At 42.4% G+C, this 23,030-nt stretch overlaps 1 protein-coding gene across 6 annotated transcripts in view; it reads right to left on the bottom strand.

The window, feature by feature from the left end:
- Positions 1 to 23,030, bottom strand: part of CELSR1 (cadherin EGF LAG seven-pass G-type receptor 1) — a 178,097-nt gene that overhangs the window by 76,268 nt on the left and 78,799 nt on the right. For all 6 annotated transcript variants that reach the window (XM_030015556.2, XM_030015551.2, XM_030015553.2 and 3 more), the window contains exons 3-5: positions 8,352 to 8,574; positions 3,952 to 4,067; positions 814 to 902 (exon numbers count right to left, since the gene is read on the bottom strand). In XM_030015556.2, the coding sequence (XP_029871416.2) occupies positions 814 to 902; positions 3,952 to 4,067; positions 8,352 to 8,574 (428 nt within the window). The remainder of the gene's footprint in view (positions 1 to 813; positions 903 to 3,951; positions 4,068 to 8,351; positions 8,575 to 23,030) is intronic.

Genomic DNA, 23,030 nt, shown 5'->3' on the forward strand with positions numbered 1-23,030 from the left:
TTATAGAAGAGTTCTGACATCTATCTGTAAACAGTGACACCGTACACCCTAAAAGCCCGCTTTTTGGTTCATCATGAAATGGCTGGTTTGCACAAAGCCCCTGCCTTTGGTTCAGTCAAAGGGAACCTGTTCTTGACAGCTACCGAGGGCGCAGCTGTGGGACAGGGACCCCGGAGCCCACTTCTGAGTGTCATGGGCTGCGTGCAACGATGCTTTTTGCATTTCTCTTGCGTATCTTTTTATATAGCAGACAAAAAAATGATTTAGTAAGATAGTCATTGATTACTGAAAAGTGTCAACCATTTAATAACCAAAATTTCCAAACCAGAGAAGCTTGCGCTAGCTAAACTTGTCATTTTACAGAAGAAAAGACAGTTATGCGGAAGAATTTTGCTTTGCTTCAGAAAATTCTACACTAGAGGTTTGTAGTTACTACACTGAAGGCTCCTGCACTGCACAATTCTTTAAAAAGATCCAATCAGTGAATTAGTTGTTTTAAATACACTGACACTTGTGAGGGTTTAAAGAACTGAAAACTAAAATAGTTCCAAGAATCTGAAGGTTTCTGTGATAGTACTTTTGAAAAGGATGTACTAGATGTGATTTTGCCTTCCTGAGACAAAACTTAATAGCCCTCAGAGGGAATTTTTGTCCCAGGCAAGGTGAGCAAGACCAGTACCATTTGTGCAGAGCAGTGCACCTGGTTAAATAAATAAATTTCAGGTCACCTGCATACATCAGGTCAGAGCTAGATGACCCATGCCTCTATTACTTTACAAATAATAGGGTTATCACCAACACAATTAGTCTTACCTTATTGTAGTACTGCACCTGGACTGAGTGCCACTGCCCATCGCTGACCCCTCCCGGAACGAACGGTGCCACCGTAGTGGTTGTCTCCCCTGCAAGGGCAGGCAGAAGGGAAAAAATAAGTCAACATCACTGCAAACTCTGCTCTGCACTGAACTGAAACACGGAGAGACCCTCATCAGGGACGGGATGCAGCCATCTTACTGTAACATGAACGAATTTGTGTTTTTGTCCTGCGAGACAGTAAATATCCCCAGTTTCATGGAATTATTTTGGTGCACAAATACAAAAATAGCTTCTGGCACATTCAGGTGAATTATTTTTTTATTATGCTTCTGCAGAGTGCGGTAGCAGATGCATTGGATAGATACAGTTATTGCTGAAGTGGTCAACTGAGGAAAAAATGTACATGAATTTTTCTGCATTTCTGCCAAAAGCAGCATTTTGAGGTTTTTTAATATGATGAGTATTGTGCTGGGATATTTTGTCAGGGAAAGGAAGACTACTCCTCGTCAGAGCTGAGAAAGTGAAAACCAGAAGTACTCTAGTATAAAACCCATGGTAACCTTGGTCCCAGCAAAATTTTACCAGCGATTAATGAAATTACTGGCGGCCTTTCAGTATTTAAATTTGAAAGCAAGTCTTTGCCATTGCAATTGGAAAGCTGAAGCTTTTAAGCCAGGTCTGAGTCAGCAGAACCAGCTCAGTAACCAGGCATATCTGTTCTGAGGTAGCAGCAAAATAAACATTTGTGTTGAAAGTACATAAAAGGCCTGGCACAGAGAAGGGATCGCTAGGTTTCGACTTTTTTTTTCCTTTCTCTTTGTTTTTTTTTTTTAACAGTTGGAAAATTCTACATAATAAACCACAGGAAAAATAACTCCCTCCCATAAGCTACAAAGTTCATCGTATTGTTCAGCTTAAAATGTACTTTCAACTCTCTATTTGCAACAAATACCTTACCCTGTGTGAAGTATTATTCCCATGTCCCCTACTCTCCTTTAACTCCCATCCCATATACTTCTGTTATTCAAACAATACAGATTTCAGCTTAGCATGTTTGACATCTTGCTGTGATGTTTTTTATCATTTAGTGATAAAAAATCTGCAGTGAAAATTGTGCTTTTTATTCAGGTAGCAAGTTTCTGCAAAGGGAAGATCACCGGTCTCCAATCCTTTCGCTTTGCTTTCTGTGAAAAAGTTGTTGCGACAGGTAAAACAGTCAGATCATATATCCAAAACTTGTACAGTTCGTTAAAAGCCACTTAAAACTATAAAACATAAACCATTCTCCTTCCAAAGAAAATACCATTTCTAACATACAGGACCAGACCTGCTCTCAGGTGCAGCAGTGCAAATCTAAATTTAGTTTCATGTATTTTAAAGGAGTTCCTCCACATTTAAATGCATATAAGTGCAAGTAGAATTTATTTTTTTCTCATTCATCCTCAGGGTGCCTTCCAAGCAATTTGATTCAAGTTTAGACAGGCGGAGCAGAGCTACAGAAGAAAGCACATCTCTCCGACTGCAGCATGTTATTTTGTTACACTAATCCATTCAAAAGCCTGCCTTAAAATCTAATTTGGACAACTTTGAGGTAATAAAGGGGAAATGAGACCGGATACCTTCAACCCAAAGGGCCCAGATATGCTCTTCAGCATCGCTGGTAAAACAGTGGGGTCACATAGGATTTACCGTGGGGTCTGAAGGCAGAGACCGTCACTGGCGATGAGCATACAACACCGACACTGGCTGTGTCTCTGCTTCTACTGCTTTACTGCTTGCTCTGTGTCACTTTTCACAAAAATAAAATAAGAGTTCACTAGAGCCCACATGTCTATCCTGAATATGTATAACGGGAAATAACAGGATTATTTCCTGAGTTACGTGCCCAGTACAAAGGTACGAAGGTCTCACTTGACCTCCACGTAACCCCACTTGACCTACGTGACAACAGCCCTTCCCAGATATTTGTTTCTGTCCCAATGGAAAGCACCCCCTAAACCTGTGACAACTAGGTGTTGTCTGCCCTGCTGAGATTTAGTAAAGCCACCAAAGCCTTCCCACTGAACTCACAGACCTGCTCCTGGGCTGAAGCAGGAATGCCAAGTGGTCCACCAAGAGGGACTCCAAGAGCCTCAGCAAGCCTGCTGAAGTCCTGCGGGTGATTCCTGGTGGCTTCAATGTGCTTCAGCCATGCTGTATGACTTCACCTGCTACCCCTGTCATGGCAATTAGCACAGCCAGGCATGAGTTTTTGGATGAAACTTGGGCTTTTTTAACTCAGGAAACACCCCTCTGCTGAGGCTGGAACGGTCAGGGTTTGTTCTGATCACACTCTCGTCAGGAAGAGCTTTGCCACTGCCAGGGCTGATTTTCTGAAGGAAACCTGTCCCCTGGGAGAAGACCACAGAGGCAGGGATACATGCCACCATGAGCTTTGCCTGCAGGCCTTCCCCTCTCTCTGCTCCCAGAAGCACCAGAAGACACTCGCTTTGTCCTAGTGCAGAAAGGAAGCAAATGCCAAAGCCTCCGTTTCTTGTTTCCTAGCCCACTGTAGCAATGAGCAGGCAGCCTGGTTCTAAATTTGTTGTTGTTTACGGCTTCTTCCAAGGCGAGGTGCTTCTACAGTGCAAAAGTGCATTCCAGCAACAGCATTGCTTGTCACCGATCCCTAACAAACGGCATCAATTTTCACTTGTCTGCTAGCTCTTCTTTTGGTTTGCGTGTATTTTTTAGATAACATTTACGCAGCTAGTTTCACTGATGGCGTAGTGTAACAATGCATAAACACACGACCTTTATCACAGTGTGATAAAATGAAGTCTCATTTAAGCAAATGTTGGCTCAGAGGCCAACTTTCAGTCTAGCGCCAATCTTTTATAGTAGTCGTAAACTCTGGCTTTTATAACTGAATGTTGACAAGCTCCTGTCTATGACAGCAAGTGTAACCACCACAAGCCACTACAACCTAGAGTGCTTTGCAACACCCGACATCAGTTGTTCACTGTACAACGTCAGCCAGTTACTCAATTAATGAGGCAGCAAATAGCTATATAAAATCATTAAAGTGCATTTCCAAACGGCATGAGAGGATGTCCTGATCACAAGCAGAAACGCTTGACTCGAGCGAAATCTAACCTGCAGAGAATGTGAGCTGGATCTGCTCCTCAATGATCTCCAAGGCAATGAAGTCGTGCTTCTCATTAAAACGCCCGTTGTAGAGGAGGAGAGCGTTCCTCTCCCTGGTTGCAAACCTGGAACACAGAGACGAGGGGTTAGTTCATGCTTAATGGCTTATGAATTAAAGACTGATGGTCAAGTCGCCCATAAGAAAGATGGCACTGTATTTAGCAGAAAAGCAAGCCTGTGAACCTTTCTTCAGACAGCAAATTATAAAATTGAGGAGTCAGCCGCAGGATAAATCTGCTCTTTCAAAATTGACAGAGGCAAGAAAGATAGAAATTACAGAAATCTACTCTGCAGAGATCTGCTGTGGATGCTGACCCTCACAAGGGGTAAAATCAGGCAGACGCACGATGCAGTGTGAGTATCTGACACTCGCCAAACAGTAGCACTTACTACACTTTGCAAACAGTCCAAAAGCTAGAAAGCATTTTCACATCAAAGGGGGGTTACTTGCTGCCTGCTTGCTGTCTAAATGCTACAGGGTACAAGGAGAGTCATCAACTGATTAAAAAGACCTGATGGGGAGGCAAGGGGAAAAGAAAGATAAGAGTTACTTTAATAATGCCATGCAGACAATCAGGGTTCATCAATCAACAGGTCAGTCAATTGGAGGAAGGAAAATAAACACTTAAATGATTCCACTAAATCAGCACCAATGGGGGTTTTTTTGTTTTATTTTTCTTGTGCTTCTAATATGGGATGTATCACATCTTTCCTGCAGAAAAAGAGGCGACCCGACTTTTAAAAAAGCCTGTTCCTTTTGTCAGCACAGAACTTTTTTGCAAATTTCTGTGTGTTGTGTGCATTTTATAATTTTTAATTGAATCCTATTATCTTTGGGGATTTACATACCATCGTCTTTCATCTACATAGAAATACTTAAATAGAAATACTTAAATAGAAAGATACCTTTCATCTACTTAGAAATGCAAAAAATCTATTACACTTCACATAAACATTTTTACACAGATTAATATTAGAGAAGGAGAGAAAGAGAGAGAAACCATGGGAATGTCTTGTGTTTCCAAATGGCAGTGTAGTTTGATTTTGTATCTTGAACTTCAGGAAATATGCCTGATTTAAATTAACCCACTTTTCCTACAAATGACTCAAATGCTGAACACAGCTAATGAAAACTGCCTTCCACGGACAGAAGAAATGATTCTTGTGCCTGTCATGTCACATCTACTAGCAAGACTCTCATGCGATGCAACAAAACCTGCATTCAGAGAATGTGAAAGAAGCAGTATTTTAGAACATGACGGTCTGGTATTTGAAACACAAAATTTCAAAACCAAAGAATATTTTTTAACAGAAGTTGTTTGTCAGACATATGTATGTTGTGTATCACACTCAGCAGAGACCTTTCAGAACCAGGAGCTTGAACTTGAGCTACATTGAAATGGGAATTTTTATTCCATACATTTTTTAAATATTTTTGAAGGAGAATGAATTGTTCTGGTTCAAAAAACAGAAGTCAAAATTTTGACATTTCCAATAAAATACAAACTCCAAAGAATATCCATTATAGTCCATCAAAATATTGTATTACTGTTTTGATTACTTTTAATCAGTTTTGAAATACATCTTTATTTCTAAATTTATTTAACATAATATAAAATAATATTACAGAAGTAGAAGGTAAACCAAATGAATTAAGACAATACCGTTGAAATATTTCAGTATTATCAAAACACTGATTTAGTTTTCACTTTTCACCATCAAACAGTTCATCCAAAGGAATACAGTTACTGTAAAACATTTCCCAAGACTGTATTTTGTACAATCCAAGGCTGGATAACTGCTTCATCAAAACATTTTGATCAGATTTATGCAGAACATATATGAGCAAAAAAAAAAAGAGAATAATATTAGTGATGCTTCTTTAGTGGGCAGAAAGACTTAGTTTGATTAGCAACAACAGGAACCTTAGCTCTGTTTGAATGTATTTTTCTGATATGGTTACAATTCTCTACTACAATTTTTAATTATTAAACTATTATTTATTAAACTATTAAATTATTAAGCTGTTTTTTATGTTTCTTTACTCCTTGTGTGCTCAGTTCTGTTCTTTGCCACTAGTCGAAAGCATCTTTTATATCATACTAATAGTTAAAGCACTACTGCTTTTGAACTTGTCTGATTATCACCAGCTGGGGAAAAAAAATACTGTTTTTTAATAAAAGGGATATTTTTAATCTCAGGACATAGGAAACTACAGACACTTTCTTAGAGAATTTTCAATAAATAGCGAGAAAAACTCTCCACTGACAGTGTCTCTTGGAGTGAAGCAGTAGCAAGTGTTGGAAGGAAGCAAGGAAGACATATAATGTTGGGAGCAGAAAGACATGCCTGGTCAGCAACCTAAATACTTTTTTTAAAAAATCACATTTTAGTTATGAGACTGGACAATGCAAACATTCTGCTCTTTGCCAGGAGACGGTCATGAGTCACTTGAGCCTGAGGGAAGCTAGACACCCTGGGATTTTATGAATGCTCCCAAATCTCAAAATATGTAATGGCAAATCATCGCCTAGTCAAACTGCTAATTCTTGCTTATCCTCACATAATGTTTTCCACCTGCATTGGCGGATAATAAAAGCCAAAGAAATAACAAGTGTAAATAAAAGTGAACTTCAGGTTTGAAAAGCTAAATGAGTCGTTATCGCAGACACTGTGGGATGAACCCCATGATGGTCTAGACTTTTTATAATCACATTGAGTGGACTGAGCGGTGTTTAGCTCATGACTAAATATGCTGTCTTGGTTTTAAAGATAGTGAAGAAACCCTGGTGTAAGCACTACCTTGCTACAGTGGTTTGCTGTTTCTCAATAACCCCTACACAGAGCATTTGAGTCGCTCTAACTTGAAGCACCCTACACGTCAAAGATCTCTCCCTGAAAGCCTGAAAAGTGACACCACACGGCTGAGGGGACAAGCCAAGGGTAGTGCAGGTAATTTATGCTGGCAGCCAGCCCAGGCCGCTCCTTTGCACTCACTGTAGGTCTGACAAGTCCAACAGAGCCTTTTGCTCCTCAGCATTTCCGCGTACTTAGATCTGATGCTCTAAAACGATCTTCACAGGCGCGAACCGTGCCTGCGCTTTCCAGTTTAACCAAAATGTCAACATTCCATAAAATTTCAGACCTTGGGATTAAGGCAGGGGAAGGCTAAAATGGAAAGAAGCTGCCTGGCTCCTGACAGATGTAAAACACCAGGTATCTGCTGGGTGCTGGATGGGACATGTGCCTGGTGGTGTCCTCCCTAAGCACTTTCTCTGGACAGACGCACAAACATATCTGTCATTGTTGCTGTTGTTGTACCTATCAACAAATCCCCGGCCTTGCCCTTTGGGGTCGGGGCTAACACATTTTGTTCTATTTACTCACAGTCAACGTGAGGGAGAACCAAAGGTCGATCCTGACCGGATAAACCACAGAAAAGCTGCAAACCCACCGCCTCGCCGGCGAAGAGGCGTGTGTACACCTGGAGCTCTGGCTCCACGGCAGGCAAGCCCTATGCCTGACCCAAGAAGTCTTCTCCAGAAGACGGTTTTTCCCCCTGGGATGTGTGAGCCAGGGGAGGAGAGCCCTGGTCCACACAGTGTGGCTGCCACCATTGCTCCCCTTGCCTCCCTAAGTGCCCGCATGGTAAAAGTGACAGCCAGCCCAGGAGAAGACTGTCCAACATGGGGATGTTGGAGCAGATGGGATGGCGATGAGGCTGGTCGTGCCTGGCAGCCGGGATGGGACCAGAAGCAGAAGCTGGCTGTGAAGGCCAAGAGGAGCGAGGCGAGGAGCTGGGACAGTTGGGATTGTCCACAGCCCAAGGCTGGGAACCAATGGAGAGCAAGGACCTGAGGAGGACCAGCCTGTGCTCAGCCATGGCCTGATGAGACCGGGTCCTCTCACAGGCTGGGAAACAGGGGAGGGCAAGAGCGCTCCCAAACAAGGACCACGAACGGGTCGGCTCTGCAGCCGGCCTGAATGTCAGGAGGCCACTAGCCCAACTAGAAAAAGTGGCAAACCCACCACCCACTCTTGCACCTCTCCGGCCGAGGGCTGCTGAGAGGTGGCCAGAGAGGCCCTGGTGTCCCCTCTCCCTGCGCCATCGCCCTGCATTGCAGCAGAGGAAGGTCGGGAGTTAGCACCTCAGCGGCATCCTCGGCAGGGCAGAAAATCAAACGCTTTCAAGTAACACGACTGCTCCCCACTGGCAGGAGTCACTGTCAGAAATCCCGCAAGTGACCTCTACACGTAGGTAACTCGGTTGGTGAAAATATTTAGCAAACACCCTGCAAGCTCAAGGTGAGAAGCCACCAGCCACAGAGCCCTTCCCCACTGGGACTTACATGAGGGAGACGGTGAAGTGGAAGCGCTGTCGCAGCCCCTTGAAGGTGATGAAGGACTGTGGTGGGAAGCTCCTGGTGGTCATCTCGCAGTACGGCCGCTCGTATTCGCCCGGGGGGCACTCACACTTGAAGCCACCGATCAGCAGGTTCACGCAGGTTCCTCCGTTCTTACACACCCCTGGAGCACAGCGGCCAGAGCGCGCGTTCACCTCGCAATACTCTCCTGCAAGGGGAGAAGCAGACGTCAGGGAAGGTGACACCTCACCCCAGCAGCAAGCTGTGACATTCAGCTACCCAAGTGTTTCTGCTAAAGGTTAGGCTGCTTCCAAACTTCTGCACCTAACCCCCTCTGCAATCGAGGCATGAACCTGTAATTGCAGGGGGTAAGGATGTTGCATTGTCTTTCAAGTCTGAATTTTCAGAGGGGATAAGATTTGCTGAGCAATCCTCTTGCAAATATTCAACAACGTCGGCCTCAGTTTTCAGATTCCTTGGCTACTTCCAGACCCGGTGCTAAATATACAGCTGGTGACAGACAGAGCTATATGGGAGGAGGTAACACCACCAGTTAAAAACTTGCACGCTCCCTGTCAACCAAAATATGTGTAAATTGTTCCGGCATTTCACTATGGGTTGGAAATTGTGTAAACAGATAAACAGATAATGATTGCACTTTGCCTTGAGTACAATTTGGTTTTGCTGCCCATGGTGGCGGCAGGGCACAGCTGAGCTTGCGACAATGCTCACAAAATGTTTATAGAAAGAATAAGCAGGATGTTGATGACATATGTATTGCTTCCACCTTTTCCCATGCATGCATCCTGCAGGTGACAGCCATTTTCTGAACCCTTCAGAGATGGGCACAGTAACTCTCCGCAGAAGTTACAGATTCTGCGTGCCGCTTGCTGAAGCTGTCTTCCCCCCAAATGCTTCATCTTTATTCAACTCCGAAGTCTGTATTAAGATGTGTTAAATGCAATACTGAAGAATGAGGTATTTTGCTTTGTATGTACGCCCTAATTTTTCCTCCGTTTGCCCCAAATCTGAGAGTGAATCACAATTTAAAAAAAATAATGTACAGAGAATATTTACTTTAAAAAAATCTGTTGCGGTTGGGACAAAAGCAGCTGCTGAATTAATCATTGTACAGAAAGCTAAACCCTCTATGTGAGTTAATTAGTTAACATTTATGTTTTGGCATGTATCTTCCTAAGGTATAAAGCATGTTCAGATCCCACACATAAGACCGTTCAGAGAAACTGAAGATGGCATATATAGTTGAATTTTACCCAGTAACAATGATTGACAAATAAACGTAGAGCAAAACTACTCAACACAGCCAGCTGAAGGAATACATTGCCAACAGTTCGATATTTGCATGATTACTCGCTATCAGATTACACAATTACATTAATTCAAGCACAGTTAAAACCGGTGGAAATCACAGAATGGTTTGGGTTGGAAGGGACCTTAAAGATCATCTAGTATGCATTCCTGGAGGAAAGTAAAAGCAGCAGGAGCTGTGGGCAGTGACTCACAAACAAAGGCAAATTAAAACGGAAAGTTTTGCTCCAGTCGCTGCCCCCGCAGCCCTGCTCCCACAGGTTCCCACGCCAAAGCCTCCCGTGCTGGGTGGCAGGCTGCAGCCAGCAGTATTGCCGCATCCAGACCTGGATCTGCACCTCTTTTCTATGCCAGGCTGTAAACCCCAATGGCTTGCAGCTGCTTTAGCCGCTGCCCCAGGGGTAGCGCTCTCTGAGACAAGGTGAGGCGGACAGCCCGGCCGTTTCGGCTCTCCAGCTTTGCTGCCTCTCTCCTCTCGCATCCACATCACGTGCCCTTCAGGCAGGTACGACGTACACTGGCAAAATGCAGGAGCAAATACAAGAGTGCCATGATCATGCAGCCAGTCAAACGCATGCCCTGTCCAGGTGGGCTCAGCTCCAGAGGACGGACCTCCAGTCCTGCTCCGTGCTCCCCGTGACCGAGCAGAGCCATCATAAAACTGCCTCCCAACGAGTGCATTTGTGGGAGTGTTTCAGTGTATTTAAAAAGGATGTAACACAAAGCACAAGGGAGCTGAACACAACTCTCTATAATAATAATTCTCACAGTTAACAAATTATGAAATATATCTTTCTCATCATCCTAGAGGGAGTGCAGTCCAACACCTCTGAAGTAATAAACCATATAGCCAAGGGTTCAACTTCAAGCCTGTGCTTAGAGCTTTTCTGATTCAGCACTGATGTTCCTATATTCTCACTGTAACGTATTAAGATGAAATGCTGTGAAAACCACTTGATAAATATCTTCCTGTTTCCATTTATCAGCTGTGAGTATCAGGCAAGGTTATGTGAATACACCTTCCTTAATACTTTAAAATGCTCTACAATGTGTTTCTTTTGGGAGAAATTGTATATATCATCCAAGACAGAAAATTCCCTCACTGTATTGGATATGCCAAACAAAACGCACACACATCAGATGCTCTAAGAGGACACTACAGAAAGCACTTCTTGATGATCCACTGCATAAGCACAGCCAATCCCCCTTAATACACACCCATCTTGTGTACCAAAACTCTCAAAAAAATGGGAGAACACAATTCCTATAGAAAGACTAAACACAGGTTTGTCACTTTAAAAAAGCAGTAGGATATTTTGTGAAATAAAGCTCCAACTCAGAGAGGAATGTAATCTTGAAGGCTTTCTGAAAACAGAGTGATGTATTTGGCAAAAGCAAATAACGTGCAGGCTTGAATACACAGGGAGAAAAAGGAGCGAGCTAAAAGGAGAGATTCCTGGCACCGTAGCACACTGTGGAAATGCCATGGCAATACAGAGGCAAAATATAAGAGCCTAAGCTGGAAGTCATTGATGGTTCTGTGTTAATTCTGTGATACAAGAAGAATGTATAGACCATTTGTTTAGATACCTGTACAGGCATAAAACTATTTAAGAGAAATGAAAGCTTACAGAAAAGTTCTATTGAATTATGTTTATTACTGCTTTTCATTATAATGCTTAAAGAAGTAATTTAAAACAACGTAGTTCAACTTTAAATAAGATCCTTTGTCCTATATTCATTCACCTGTAGCAATCATGCATGTCCCAGTTACTAAAATTATTCTGAATTCTCTTTAGTCTGTAATGTAAATGAGAACTGCATTTGATGCATATTCTTTGATGTTGAATTTTCATATTTTATGTATATTTACCAAAACATATTAAAATAGTGGTTTTGAAATCTCTACAGTAATTCCAAGACATCACTGTGGTTCAAGGCACAAAGGTTTACCAAGAAACTCGATAAATCCTTCGTTACCTTTTTTCCCCAAAGTGCCTGGAATTATTTAGAAACAGGGCTTTTTTGGTTTATGGAGTAGCCATCTGAGAAAGTATTTGAAGCAGGGCTTTGATCAGCATTGGCAACAGAACACACCTTTGTGTCGTTCTTGGGTTTGTCACTTCCAAGGGCGGCCACCTCATCCCGGACACATTGCCATCCCACAGCACTGCCCGGCGGGAGCTTTGAGGCATGGCCTGAAAAGCGTCCTCGACATTTGAACTGAAGCCCACATGGACTTTAAGGATGATCTGGTTGTTGGCTGGAGCCGGAGTCGGAAGGCCCTAAGGGAAGAGCTACTTGAGGAGCTGAAAAGGAAGGGATCTGCATCCGCCAGCCTTCGGGATGAAAAGCGCCTGTGTGCCTGCTTGCAGCTGAAGGTCGGAGGGCTGGGACGTGCTGTCAGAGGGGATGTCTTGCAGTCCGGTGGGAAAAAATAGTACAGAAGGAGGGAGAGCTGCTGTGCAGCAAGGGTCTGGAGGGGCTCGGGTGATAAGAGCACAGCCCAGATAGCTGCCGCACACAGCCTGGGGTCGGTCTGTAACACTGGCAATGCTGGCATGGCGCACCCCCTCACCCAGCCCGCGAAACACCCCTTCGCTCCTCATGGCTTTTCCTCGGCTAATATAATTTCATTTTTCACACTGGCCAGCATTTTAGGAATCACTTATAAAACTAGGTACATATCACGACTCTGCGAAATCCAAGCAGGAGATGTGAAGCTTAGTCCCTCCAGCTGCTAAATCTAAAGCATACACTGTCAGATAACACGGGCCACGGCTGCCTGTTATCTGCCAGCAGATTCCTGGGCTTTGAAAAAACCCTGGCCCAAGCCAGCAAACGGTTTACTGTTACAGGACCGTAGCTGCTCTTATAGGCTCTCAATTAATATTGATGACTCTTAAAGCTATGAGTCCTGTGGCTTTTACACAGCTCTTTATGTAGTGCTTCCTGGTTTTAAAGCCCTTGAGATCACAACGTGATAGTTGCTCTCGACACTGCTTCCTATTTGTAACCATCCTGTCTTTAATACATCTTTTCTTCAGTTTTAGGACTAATTTTACAAAGATGTTAATCATAAAATTTCTCTTATTAACTTTACGTAAGTGAGGACACCACGATATCAGGCGTAGCATAACAAGAACAGGCAAAACCAAAGACTGGTTAGAAGATTGGGCTTTCCTCTGACCTATTCCAAGTAAAGTAATGGAAGCATTTAAAGAATAAACAATAAATTATGATTAAAAAAGTGAAAAGAAATACAAATAAGCTATCTGAAAAATGAAAAAATAATCTCACAATTGCAAATACCTTGTGAGCTAAACATTATGGGTTTCAAACAGCGCACTGGTGTGCATCAATGTGCCAGTCTTTGCAGAAATCTGCCTGTGGTTTTGCTGGTGAGTTGCTTGACCTTACCATGACAATGTATAACGATGGAAAGCTTGCTGGAACCAACATGACGGCATTGGAATAAATACAGAATTACTCTATACTTCAGTTTACTGCAATGTGTTTCTACAAGATCCCCGTTTAGGGACTAGTCCTCAAAAAATTGTACTATTCTCTGATTGTTTTCAAATGAAATACTACATTAAATATATATTTAAATGAAGCAGCAGACCTGCACTGATGTTCTTGTTCCTTTTTTTCCAGTTTCCCTAGACACATGTTAATGTTTCACTCAGTATCTGTAATTGTTTGACTTGAAATGATTCTTCTTTCCTTTCCTCCATCCTACCATTTGCTCTAGATACATATTAATCTTCTTCTCCATGATTGTAATTGCTTCACCAGAATGGAAAGCATTTTGAGAAGCTGATTTAAGCAGCCAGCCTAAAATTACGTACTTTAAAGTGGAAAGAAGAAACAACAAGAAATAGGGCAAAAGGAGAAACAAGAAGAAATAGGGCAACTAAATTCTTCAAAGAATTCCCATTGACCCATTACCCTAATAAAGAACCAACTATCATTAAAAATGTATTTGCTATCTTGCACATTATGGGAAAATCAATCCTCCTTTTCCTCTAGTCACTAAACTGCTACTAACCTTAACTGACAGTGATCGGCACTAAAGCAACCAGTGCACTAAGTAATAAGAAGGTTGTTAAAAACAAATTAGCTGCAGAATCAGCCTCGAAATCTCTGTTGGGGCAAGAGATAAAGAGGTTGGGATCCAATGCACCCACTTTAGGGGTGGTTTCACCATAGTTTAGGCTGACTGGGAGTTATCATAGTCCCCTCCTTTCCCCAAACACGTTGCACTTTCCTCCCCCTCCCTTGTGTTGGCATTCATGTAATCCTGCAGTTGACTGATTTGTGGAGCGAAGATGGCAAACACCATTCATTTCTTTATTGTAGGGTTAGTGATCTTCTGATTAGGTCCCTCCTAGGATTGATGGGATGAATAGCACAGCAGGCACAAGGGAAGGACGCAGGACCATGCACCCAGGAATGAGAACGAAGGAATGGTCTTAGAAAGGTTTAACTATTATGGAGATAAAGCTTTAAGCCATTTTAGGTGGCTCGTATGAGTGCAGTGGCTCATGCTTGACTCAGGGGAACTGGATCAACACCTTCAGTAGATACCCACCTCTCTCCACTGACTGTGCACGGATATACTGCAGGAAAATTTGCCTAAAACGTAGGTGCAAGTCAAATAATAAAAACGAATATTGGATTTTGTCCATAGAGGGAAATTCATGACTTCAGTGGCTTTGTGGTGCATAAGCCTACCCTCAGAACCTATTGGGAGAAGTGAGCCTTGCCTCCCAGCAAACGCCACTTACCAATGAAACATTACACAAGCAAACAAACAAATAAAAATTTACTCATTTTATAAAAGAAGTTAGAGAGCAGTTACCCAGAAAAAGTAACAAGTCATTCTGAATGAAGGAGTAGCTGGATAAAACAGAAGTTAGAAGCCATTGGTGTACTAGTGACCGTGATTAATCAGGTGATGACTATATTCACATACCATTTTACACAGATTTCTCAGAAATGCTATTTGAAGAGCAGAGTTGAAGTCTGGGTCCCTTAAAAATCAGTGGCCAAACCCCGGCTGCCACTTCAGAGAGGCCGTGCAGACACACTCGTTAGACTCAATACTGACACTGATAGTTGTCACTTTGTGAGGTTTCTCCATTACGCTGCTACTAAACGTTCAAATTTGAAAACATACTTTGGTCTTTTCTTTTACCTATACATTTATGTTTTTAGAATTGGGACTGATCTAGGAAAATTAAAATCAGCCCCAACCCTCTTACAGGGAGAACCACCAGCTTAAGGTCCACTTTGGGGTCTCCCTTCTCCCCTTTGCTTTCTGCTCCCTTTGCTGCTTTCTGCTCCCTTTGCTGCTTTCTGCACTGTAAATGCATATTATGAGAAACAGGCAAAATAATACATAAATACATACATAAACACACACAACCACACACCACACATATACACTCACACTGTTTAGGACTAAATCCTGCTGACTCATAATGACGGCTGTCCTTTGTAATTTAAGTTGCTAACCATTCCAGATTTAACAAGATGTATTTGCAAGAGAGTAACCTAAGTTTAAAATACTAAGCAAAACAACAGCAAAAACATTCCTGTCACACTATATACTTATATGTATATAGCTTGCCAACTAGCGCTCTGAGGTGACAGATAGAAAATGATCCTATAATAACATACTCAGGAAATCACCATTTTATCTCTGAATCTGGTTTAATTTTTCTGTAGGCATAAGCACTAAGCTCTGAGCTGGTGGGAAGAGAGGGTGCAGAATTACCAGTGCTCTCTCGGCTATATATGTCATCCGTCTCCTTTACCATCACCCTTTTCCCTTCCCTGTGCCTTATTCCACGAAGTTCTCCCCCCGGTCATCCCTGATAATTCACAAATCAGATTCCCAAAAATCATGAGACTGGGTTAAATAAAGGTAATGAGATCTTTAACTATGAGATGCTCCAGAATAATGAACATGGGAGGCTTTTTATTTTCTTTTATTTGCCTCTGATGCTGCAGGTGGCTTCTGCTGGCCCCAAGGCACGTGAGAGCTCTTGGTGGTCAAATTCCAGCCCAAAACACACGACCGAAATCGCATGTTCTGAGGGAGCTCCCATTCCCACTCCCACCCCAACAGGAAGATGCTAGTCCACCCTTTCCAGCAATTCTTCCCACCACGGTCCATGGGGACAGCATCTGCACCCCGGCTGCTCCATGGGAGGAGGAGGAAGGACCACAACGAAAAACTCCCCTGGCCAAACAGGGGAGGCTAGGACCCCGTCCCACCTCCTGATCCTTCCCCACTAGCAACCAAGCTAAACTGTATCTTACAAAAGCAAGAGCAGGGAAAGCTCAGGTCCCCATCTCTCAAGCTGCTTTAGGCTGTGCCCGCTGATGCATTGCACAAGCAGAGCAGCTACTGAAACTGTGCCTGGCCCCTCACCAGTCCAAAATCAGGCCCCGGATCCTACACACAGCACCAGCCTGAGCAAAGATGTTCCTCTTCTCCTTGCCTCCTCCCCTTCCCTGGTCAAAAACCAAAGCAAAACAAAAGACACCCTGCAGGGATGGGTAGATGGATGGATGATTTGGGATTTGGGGTTTTTTTGTGGTTTTGCATTTAAATGAGAAGGAATAATTGGGGAAAAAAAGAAACAATACTGAGGAGGATTAGTGATATTTGGGGCACATCTGTTGGAGAAATGAATTAGTCTGTGGATTCCAGAAATTATGAGCGTGTTCTCAAGATGTTATATGCTCAATTTGAATGGTCATTGGCCTTGTCCTCCTGTGCAACTTCCACCAGTGCTGGCAGGAAAAGAGCACAGACAAAAGTCACAGTTGAGTCTTTAATACCTGTGCTCTCTTCCTTGTATATTTGTTGAGGATTAAAAATTCTCAGTCATTAAACTTCCACTCTGTCTACACCAGATAGCTCGCCTTTCACCTTCCAGCAACGAGGCCAGGAGTGGTACTCACACCACAAGCACTACCAACATTTATCACAAGTGTTGTGATTTTTTTCCCTATAGCATCCTGACGAGCAAGGAGCCAGACACCACAGTAAAACATTCTCCATTTAAGAAAATACTCCATTTTGAAGTCCACTTTATGGTTTGGGAAAGAAAAGAGATAACTCGTGATTTTACAGCCCACGGATTAGTGCCAATACCTCCCAAAAAGTTTGCAGAGCTGGAGTGCGTGTTCAATGGCAAACTCATGCAGAGCTGCCTCTGTGTGAAGCCTGGGCACCGTTCTCCTGGCTCAGGCAAGTGGGCAGAGGTGCACGCAACGTGCCTGGCTTCTCCCTGCCACCGGACATAATCATCCCCAGGCTTCTGAGGAAATGCTGAGGAAAAGCACTTTTTTTGAATGTTTTAGATGTGGCGGAGGAGGATGAGAAAGAAAACATCCATGCCTTCAGTCTGCCACAGCTACCTAACAACAATTTTTGCTCTATGGGGTCCAATGGGCAATTTCTTAATGTCTTAAGCTTTACTCTTGGATGATTTTACAACTATCTCTATGCTCTGTAAATTACTGAACCAGTTCTTGCCCTCACAAGGTATCATCTCCCTCTGCCTTTGACCCGTAAGGTAAAGCTTTAGAGACCTTTTCAGGTTCTGTCTCTCACCCAGGGCTATACACAGCACAAATCTACACATGAGAAAAAAGAAATGTACTGAAATTTCCAGTTTATGTCAAGCTCTGTGGCAGGTTTATATGTAAGACAATTTATCATAATGCAAATTGCACTGATTTGGGGTAAGATATGGTGATGAAGCAGTGCCTTTTAAAAGCCTAAGCTTTATCTCTGGATGTATTTAGCAGGGGGAAAGCATTACTGTAGATGACAAAGATAAAACTCAGATTATGCCATTGTGTCTGCAATTTGCATTATGTCTTACTTGGAATAAATCTCTTCCTAAAAATCCCACCTTAAAACTAATGAGAAAGCTGGAGGTGTAGGAACAAAACACACCTCTGCATAATATACTTATATTAATTTACAGAGGAATATCCCTCCCTCCATTTATTTTTAAGAGAAACAATTATCCTGTACCTTCACTATATATACATCTGATATTATATTTTGTTTTCTCTGCTCTCTATGCTACTTGATTCATCTCCAGAAGTGTTACTTGAGGAGGGGCACATGGAGGGAACCAAAGGCTGGAGCAGCTACCGCAGCTTGCAGGACACGTTCCCTCTGGGACAGCCTTTGCAGTCTGGTCCGTATTTGCATCCCTGCACACCTGCAGGCACTTCAGCATGGGAACCAGCTGCCATGCCTAGTTCTCACCTCCTTCCATGGGCAGCAGTAAGAAAGAAAAAGGGCACTCAGACTTGATGTGCCTCTGCTCAGATGACAAAAAAGACTATTTTATCATACAAAGCTGCCATTTTTACTGGGCACCGAATACCACCACTGGCACCGTTAATTCCCCAAGGCTGTTGTTCCACGGGCCATTTTGGCCTCACGCTGGGCTTTTCAAAATATATTAAACGATTTACGTGAATGAGGAAAGCAAGCAAGGCGTGGTGGCTGTGCCAGGGGTGTGTGTGCAATAACATCTTTTATCAACAGGAACTCGGGAGCTGGAAAACCAGACGTGCTTTCAGGCACCATCAGGCTTCCCGCTCACTTTCAGCCTGGTTTCCCTAAGCTGCTTTCCACAGAGGAGGACACCAAAGGGCTGCAACTCCCAGTTCCCAAATTTGTAGGGAAGGGGAAAGCTCTAGCACTTATTTTTGAGCAAGTTAACATCTCAAAGCAGTTGAAGAAGGGAACATACCTGCAAATAACTGACCTCCGAAAGAGAGGAAGAAAGAAAAGGGCTCGGGCATATGCAGAAAAGGCGATCAGGGTCTCCCTTTCAATGGCAAACGTTACTGTTTTCTTTAAGAGTCCAGCCCTTATTCCACTAAGATCCCATTTAATTTTCTCCATGTAGCAGTTACAGACTTGATGTTTTGGCTCAGAACAAGAGACAAAGCACAGAAGAAACCATCTGCCCTGGTCCCCAGCACCCCACCGGGATTAACTGCACAAGCAGCTAACTCTGCACACCTCCATTAAAGGAAGACTGGTGAGAGCCTGCATTTTGCGTTTTCCATAAATTACAAGTTTTCACAGGAAAATCCCACTCTTGCATCTTCTGTGTAATCCAATGCTATGGCAAAAATGACGGCATTTAGAAATAGGCAGACCTCAAACCAAATCATGCCCCTTAACATCCTAGGTGGTCCCAGAAGCTCTGCTGGAAAGAAGCATAGTGGCCAATTTGTGAGAATAATTGAAGAGATGCCATAAAATATTAATAAAACAACCGAAAAACATGCTTAAAGTAAATCTACTATTACATCTTAGGAGGCTAGGATTTCAGAGCTTTATATTTTCATTTTATATGAGAAGTATTAGGTTAAAAGAAAGTTATGCTTAGAAACACTGTATAACTAACTTCACTGTGGATCATAGGAGTTCAGAGGTTTTGCTTGACAGAGTACACAGAACTGGCAAAAACAATCTAATGCTCATCAAATTTCCGTTGTTATACACTGAAGGCAAATTTTGAAAAAAATCAAAAATGCCCCTTTGTTTGTCAAATTAAAAGGATTAGGGTTAAAAAGATAATGCTATAATCTTATGTTTTGGTAGTCTCAAAAATATTTCATACACAGGTCAGGAACATAAACTGAAAACAAAAAGCAACTTAATCAGGGAAACGAACTTTTTCTTAATGACTCCTGAAAAAGGCCTTGTAATGTCACACACCTCTCGCATGGAAAATCTCAAAATCAACGTATATTTAAACCTACAGAATAGGTAAAAGTTCAAAAGTTACTTTTTAAAAAAATATTTTTAAACAGACTCATAAAAAATGAATCCAGCCAGCTTCCACAGCTTGAACTTAACTCTTCTTACAACACTTTAATAGATTAAAATTCAGTCTTCTTGTAAAATATGGTTTCATCTGAAAGTCACTTTAAATGATTACCATCTTGTTAAGAGTTAATGTACTTTATTGTGTCATCTAGATTGTGTTTAATTACTAATATAAGACACTCATCGTAATAATGTTTCTTACAATATGCACATCAGTATGCTGACCCCTTGAAGCTGGGTGGCCCCATCTAATTAAAATATGTTTTTCAATTATTATACTGGAAAATGCTGTATAATAGCTCTCATATGCTTAGCTATGGAAAATTTGAGAGACAGCCTAAAGTATCTTTATCTTGATATTTAGAAACTGAAAATTCAGGCCGACGATGGCTCGGGAAGCTGCGATTCGGGGGCACCGTACAGTGTGGGTCGCAGAACAAAACCTGCCCCAGGAGGAGCAGGGGCTGGGATGCAGGCACTGAACCATGATGCTCTAAACAAAAGAGCATTTGCAACAACAATGAACTTGTGGTTCCCACCATGCTCTGCACAACTGTATTGCAGAACTGTAATTATCTTGATGTTCAAGGCCAAGTGCCTCAGTCTGGTGCTCAACTGTCGAAACTTTCAATCACCATAACACAAAGAACAGACACACAAGAAACTACTTTATACTTTTTTCTTCCCTAACAGGACATCATCCTGATACCCTGATCTCTGCACCCAATCATTCTTCCTGCCACTTTCCTGTTGTTTATCTACTGACAAAAATAAAAATGTCTAACTTGGGAATTATAAATATGTACAGAAGCCCAATATGTTTTTCATAATTCAGTCTTACTGAATTGTAAGGGGGCTTCCCAGTTTTGTTTCCCAGTATTGTATTTACAGCCAGGAGAAAAGGAGCCCTGTTACCTTGTTCCTTGGAAGTTAAACTTCTTTTTTGTTTTGGAAGACCTAAAATATTTAATTCCAGTCTTCCTGGAATTTCTTTTTTTAGCCTTCACCTCTGATCTGCTGTGAACATTGTGAGGGGCTTTCCAGAACATGAGGCATATTGGAAAAAATACTATCTCATTATGATTTTATCTTCCCCACAAATAACTTAAAGGAAGGTTGTTTTTTTTCTCCTCCTTTCTCCTGTCCTTTTTCTCCACCTGATTTGTTTTCAGGGAGAAAAAAACAACCAAGACACCTAGCCATTGGCAAAAAAAACCCACTTAAAGTGTAGTGTATTATATGGGCTATTTTGACACTTAGCAAATGTATGTTTGGGTGTATTAGAATGCATTTGTGTGGCTTAAAATTTTATCCAGCTAACCGTTCTGACATTAAACTGTGACAAAAAGCCCCAAGTCTTATGTTACACAAGGCTCAACTTGGCTAATTAATAAAAATGCAATTGTAAACTATGGTCACAGAGAAGTTGGCCGTTGTTTAATAAACTGCTATTTAAAATATTTTAATTAAAACAAACCTCAGTGTCTGTAGTTTCTGTCAGATCAATGTTCTGCAATGCATATATATGTTCACAATTATGACAGTGTGTGGGAATTTAGCTATGTCAGTGAGGAAGGGTTTTACATGTACCTATAAAATTATAATATCAAATAGCTCCACTTTGTGTAATTACGCTCCACTTTCCACTTTTTTTTTAGTTATACCAATGAAGGTAAGCAAATGCATTATAACAAAGATTTTCAAAAAGCCTGGGAGAACTGTGACTCCCATTTAGGTGTGGTAACAGAAATCCCATCAACATAAAACCAGGAGTACAAGTCAAGAGCCTAAAAACTGCTGAAAATTGATGGAGCAAGGTCATTCAAGAACAAATATATGTACCACAGGTTAAAGACAATAAAAGAGATTTCAGACGCTAGAGCAAAGGGAATCCTAAATTTAGACCGGTCCGTTGTTAACCAGAAAGCCAAGAGGAAACCTGAGGTGCTCGATACATCTCTCTCTCCCATTGAACACCACTAACCAATAAGCTCATCCTCACAGGACGTTTTGTTGCCAAGAGGTGGGAGGGAGAGGTCAGGTGCCAGAGGTAGGCAGGTACCCATGCCAGACTAGCAGTTTGCCTTGCTTATGTAAAGCCAGCTGCCCGACAGCAAACACGAGCTCAGCTTGGCACGGCTTCGGGGTCAAATGTGTTATTCTCACATCAGGGATTTAACAAGATTTGACTTTAATGAAAGAGACTGAAGCCAATGTTAGCCATGGCAGGGGGGTTGGACTAGATGATCTTCAAAGGTCCCTTCCGACCCAAACCATCCTATGATTGTACCCGGCCATTAGGGCTCGATATTAACCACCTACATTGTAGAAGAGCTGGGGCAGCACTTCTTCAACCGCTGCAACACTGTCACACCGCAGCGTGCGCTCGGACGCCTCTCATGTCTGCAAGCTCCTGGACTTGATACCATACAGCCCGCAATTAAGAACCTACCTTCTCTCCATATGGTAACGTAATCTAACAGACATCAATGGCATTAATAGCAAGTAGGTGTAAAAATGTAATTGTAAGCATGGAACCATCCTCAAACAGGTGATTGCTCAAGTTCTCTGGATACTGAATTTTAGCTACATGCTACTTGAAATTATCAACAACAGGAGAGAAGGTGCAAAATTATCAGTGATAAACTCTGCAGGTGACAAATGAGGGGAGTGGCTAAATGAAGAGAAGAACAGGTCGGCCATGCAGCCATCTTAAGGAGAAGGAAAAAAAGATAAGCTGTAATCAATAAGGAGGATTTCCTAGACCCTGAACTGTTTGGACGAGCTGAATTCATAAGTATACTGGAGATGAACTGCTAAGGTAGCTTCTGAAGCCAGGGCTAAGTGATTACATTGGTGTGTGATCTGCTGCTTGCTTTTACAAAGCACCCATCGCACCTCCCCTGGGGGAGCAGCCGGTACGAACAGAAGTCTTGTCAAACCATTCTAAAACTAATGAAAAAAACCAAACATGACATTAAGTCTGTACCTAGGTTTCCACGTGACAGCAAAGGACTTTGATCAATGCAAGTATTTCCATGGGCAAGGAGGATAAGACGCGAGGCTCCAGAAGAGGCATCCGAACCCCTGGCACTTGCAGCAGTTCAGCTGAATCAAAGATCATTCCACGTGCAGCATCTCGGGGAGGGGGGCAAGGGAGCGTTTGTACATGACTGGGAAAACTTTCAAACTTTAAACAGTAGCTAGACTATGGACATCAGGATGAGGGTAATGCAATAAAACTCTTTGCTCGGATTTAGGAAAAGGCACAGCAGATTGATATGAAGGCTGCAGGCCATTTACATCGTCTGAGAACTAAACTGTCAACAAATACACCACAGCAATCCAATTAGAAAAGGCCTTCTGCATCCTCACAAGTGAGCATAGGTTGAAGACTAGCTGAAGGACATACCCTCCAGATAAAAATCCACCTATAGAAGCGGAAGACC

This window comes from Aquila chrysaetos, chromosome 5, assembly GCF_900496995.4.
Source record: "Aquila chrysaetos chrysaetos chromosome 5, bAquChr1.4, whole genome shotgun sequence".
Taxonomy (NCBI): domain Eukaryota; kingdom Metazoa; phylum Chordata; class Aves; order Accipitriformes; family Accipitridae; genus Aquila; species Aquila chrysaetos.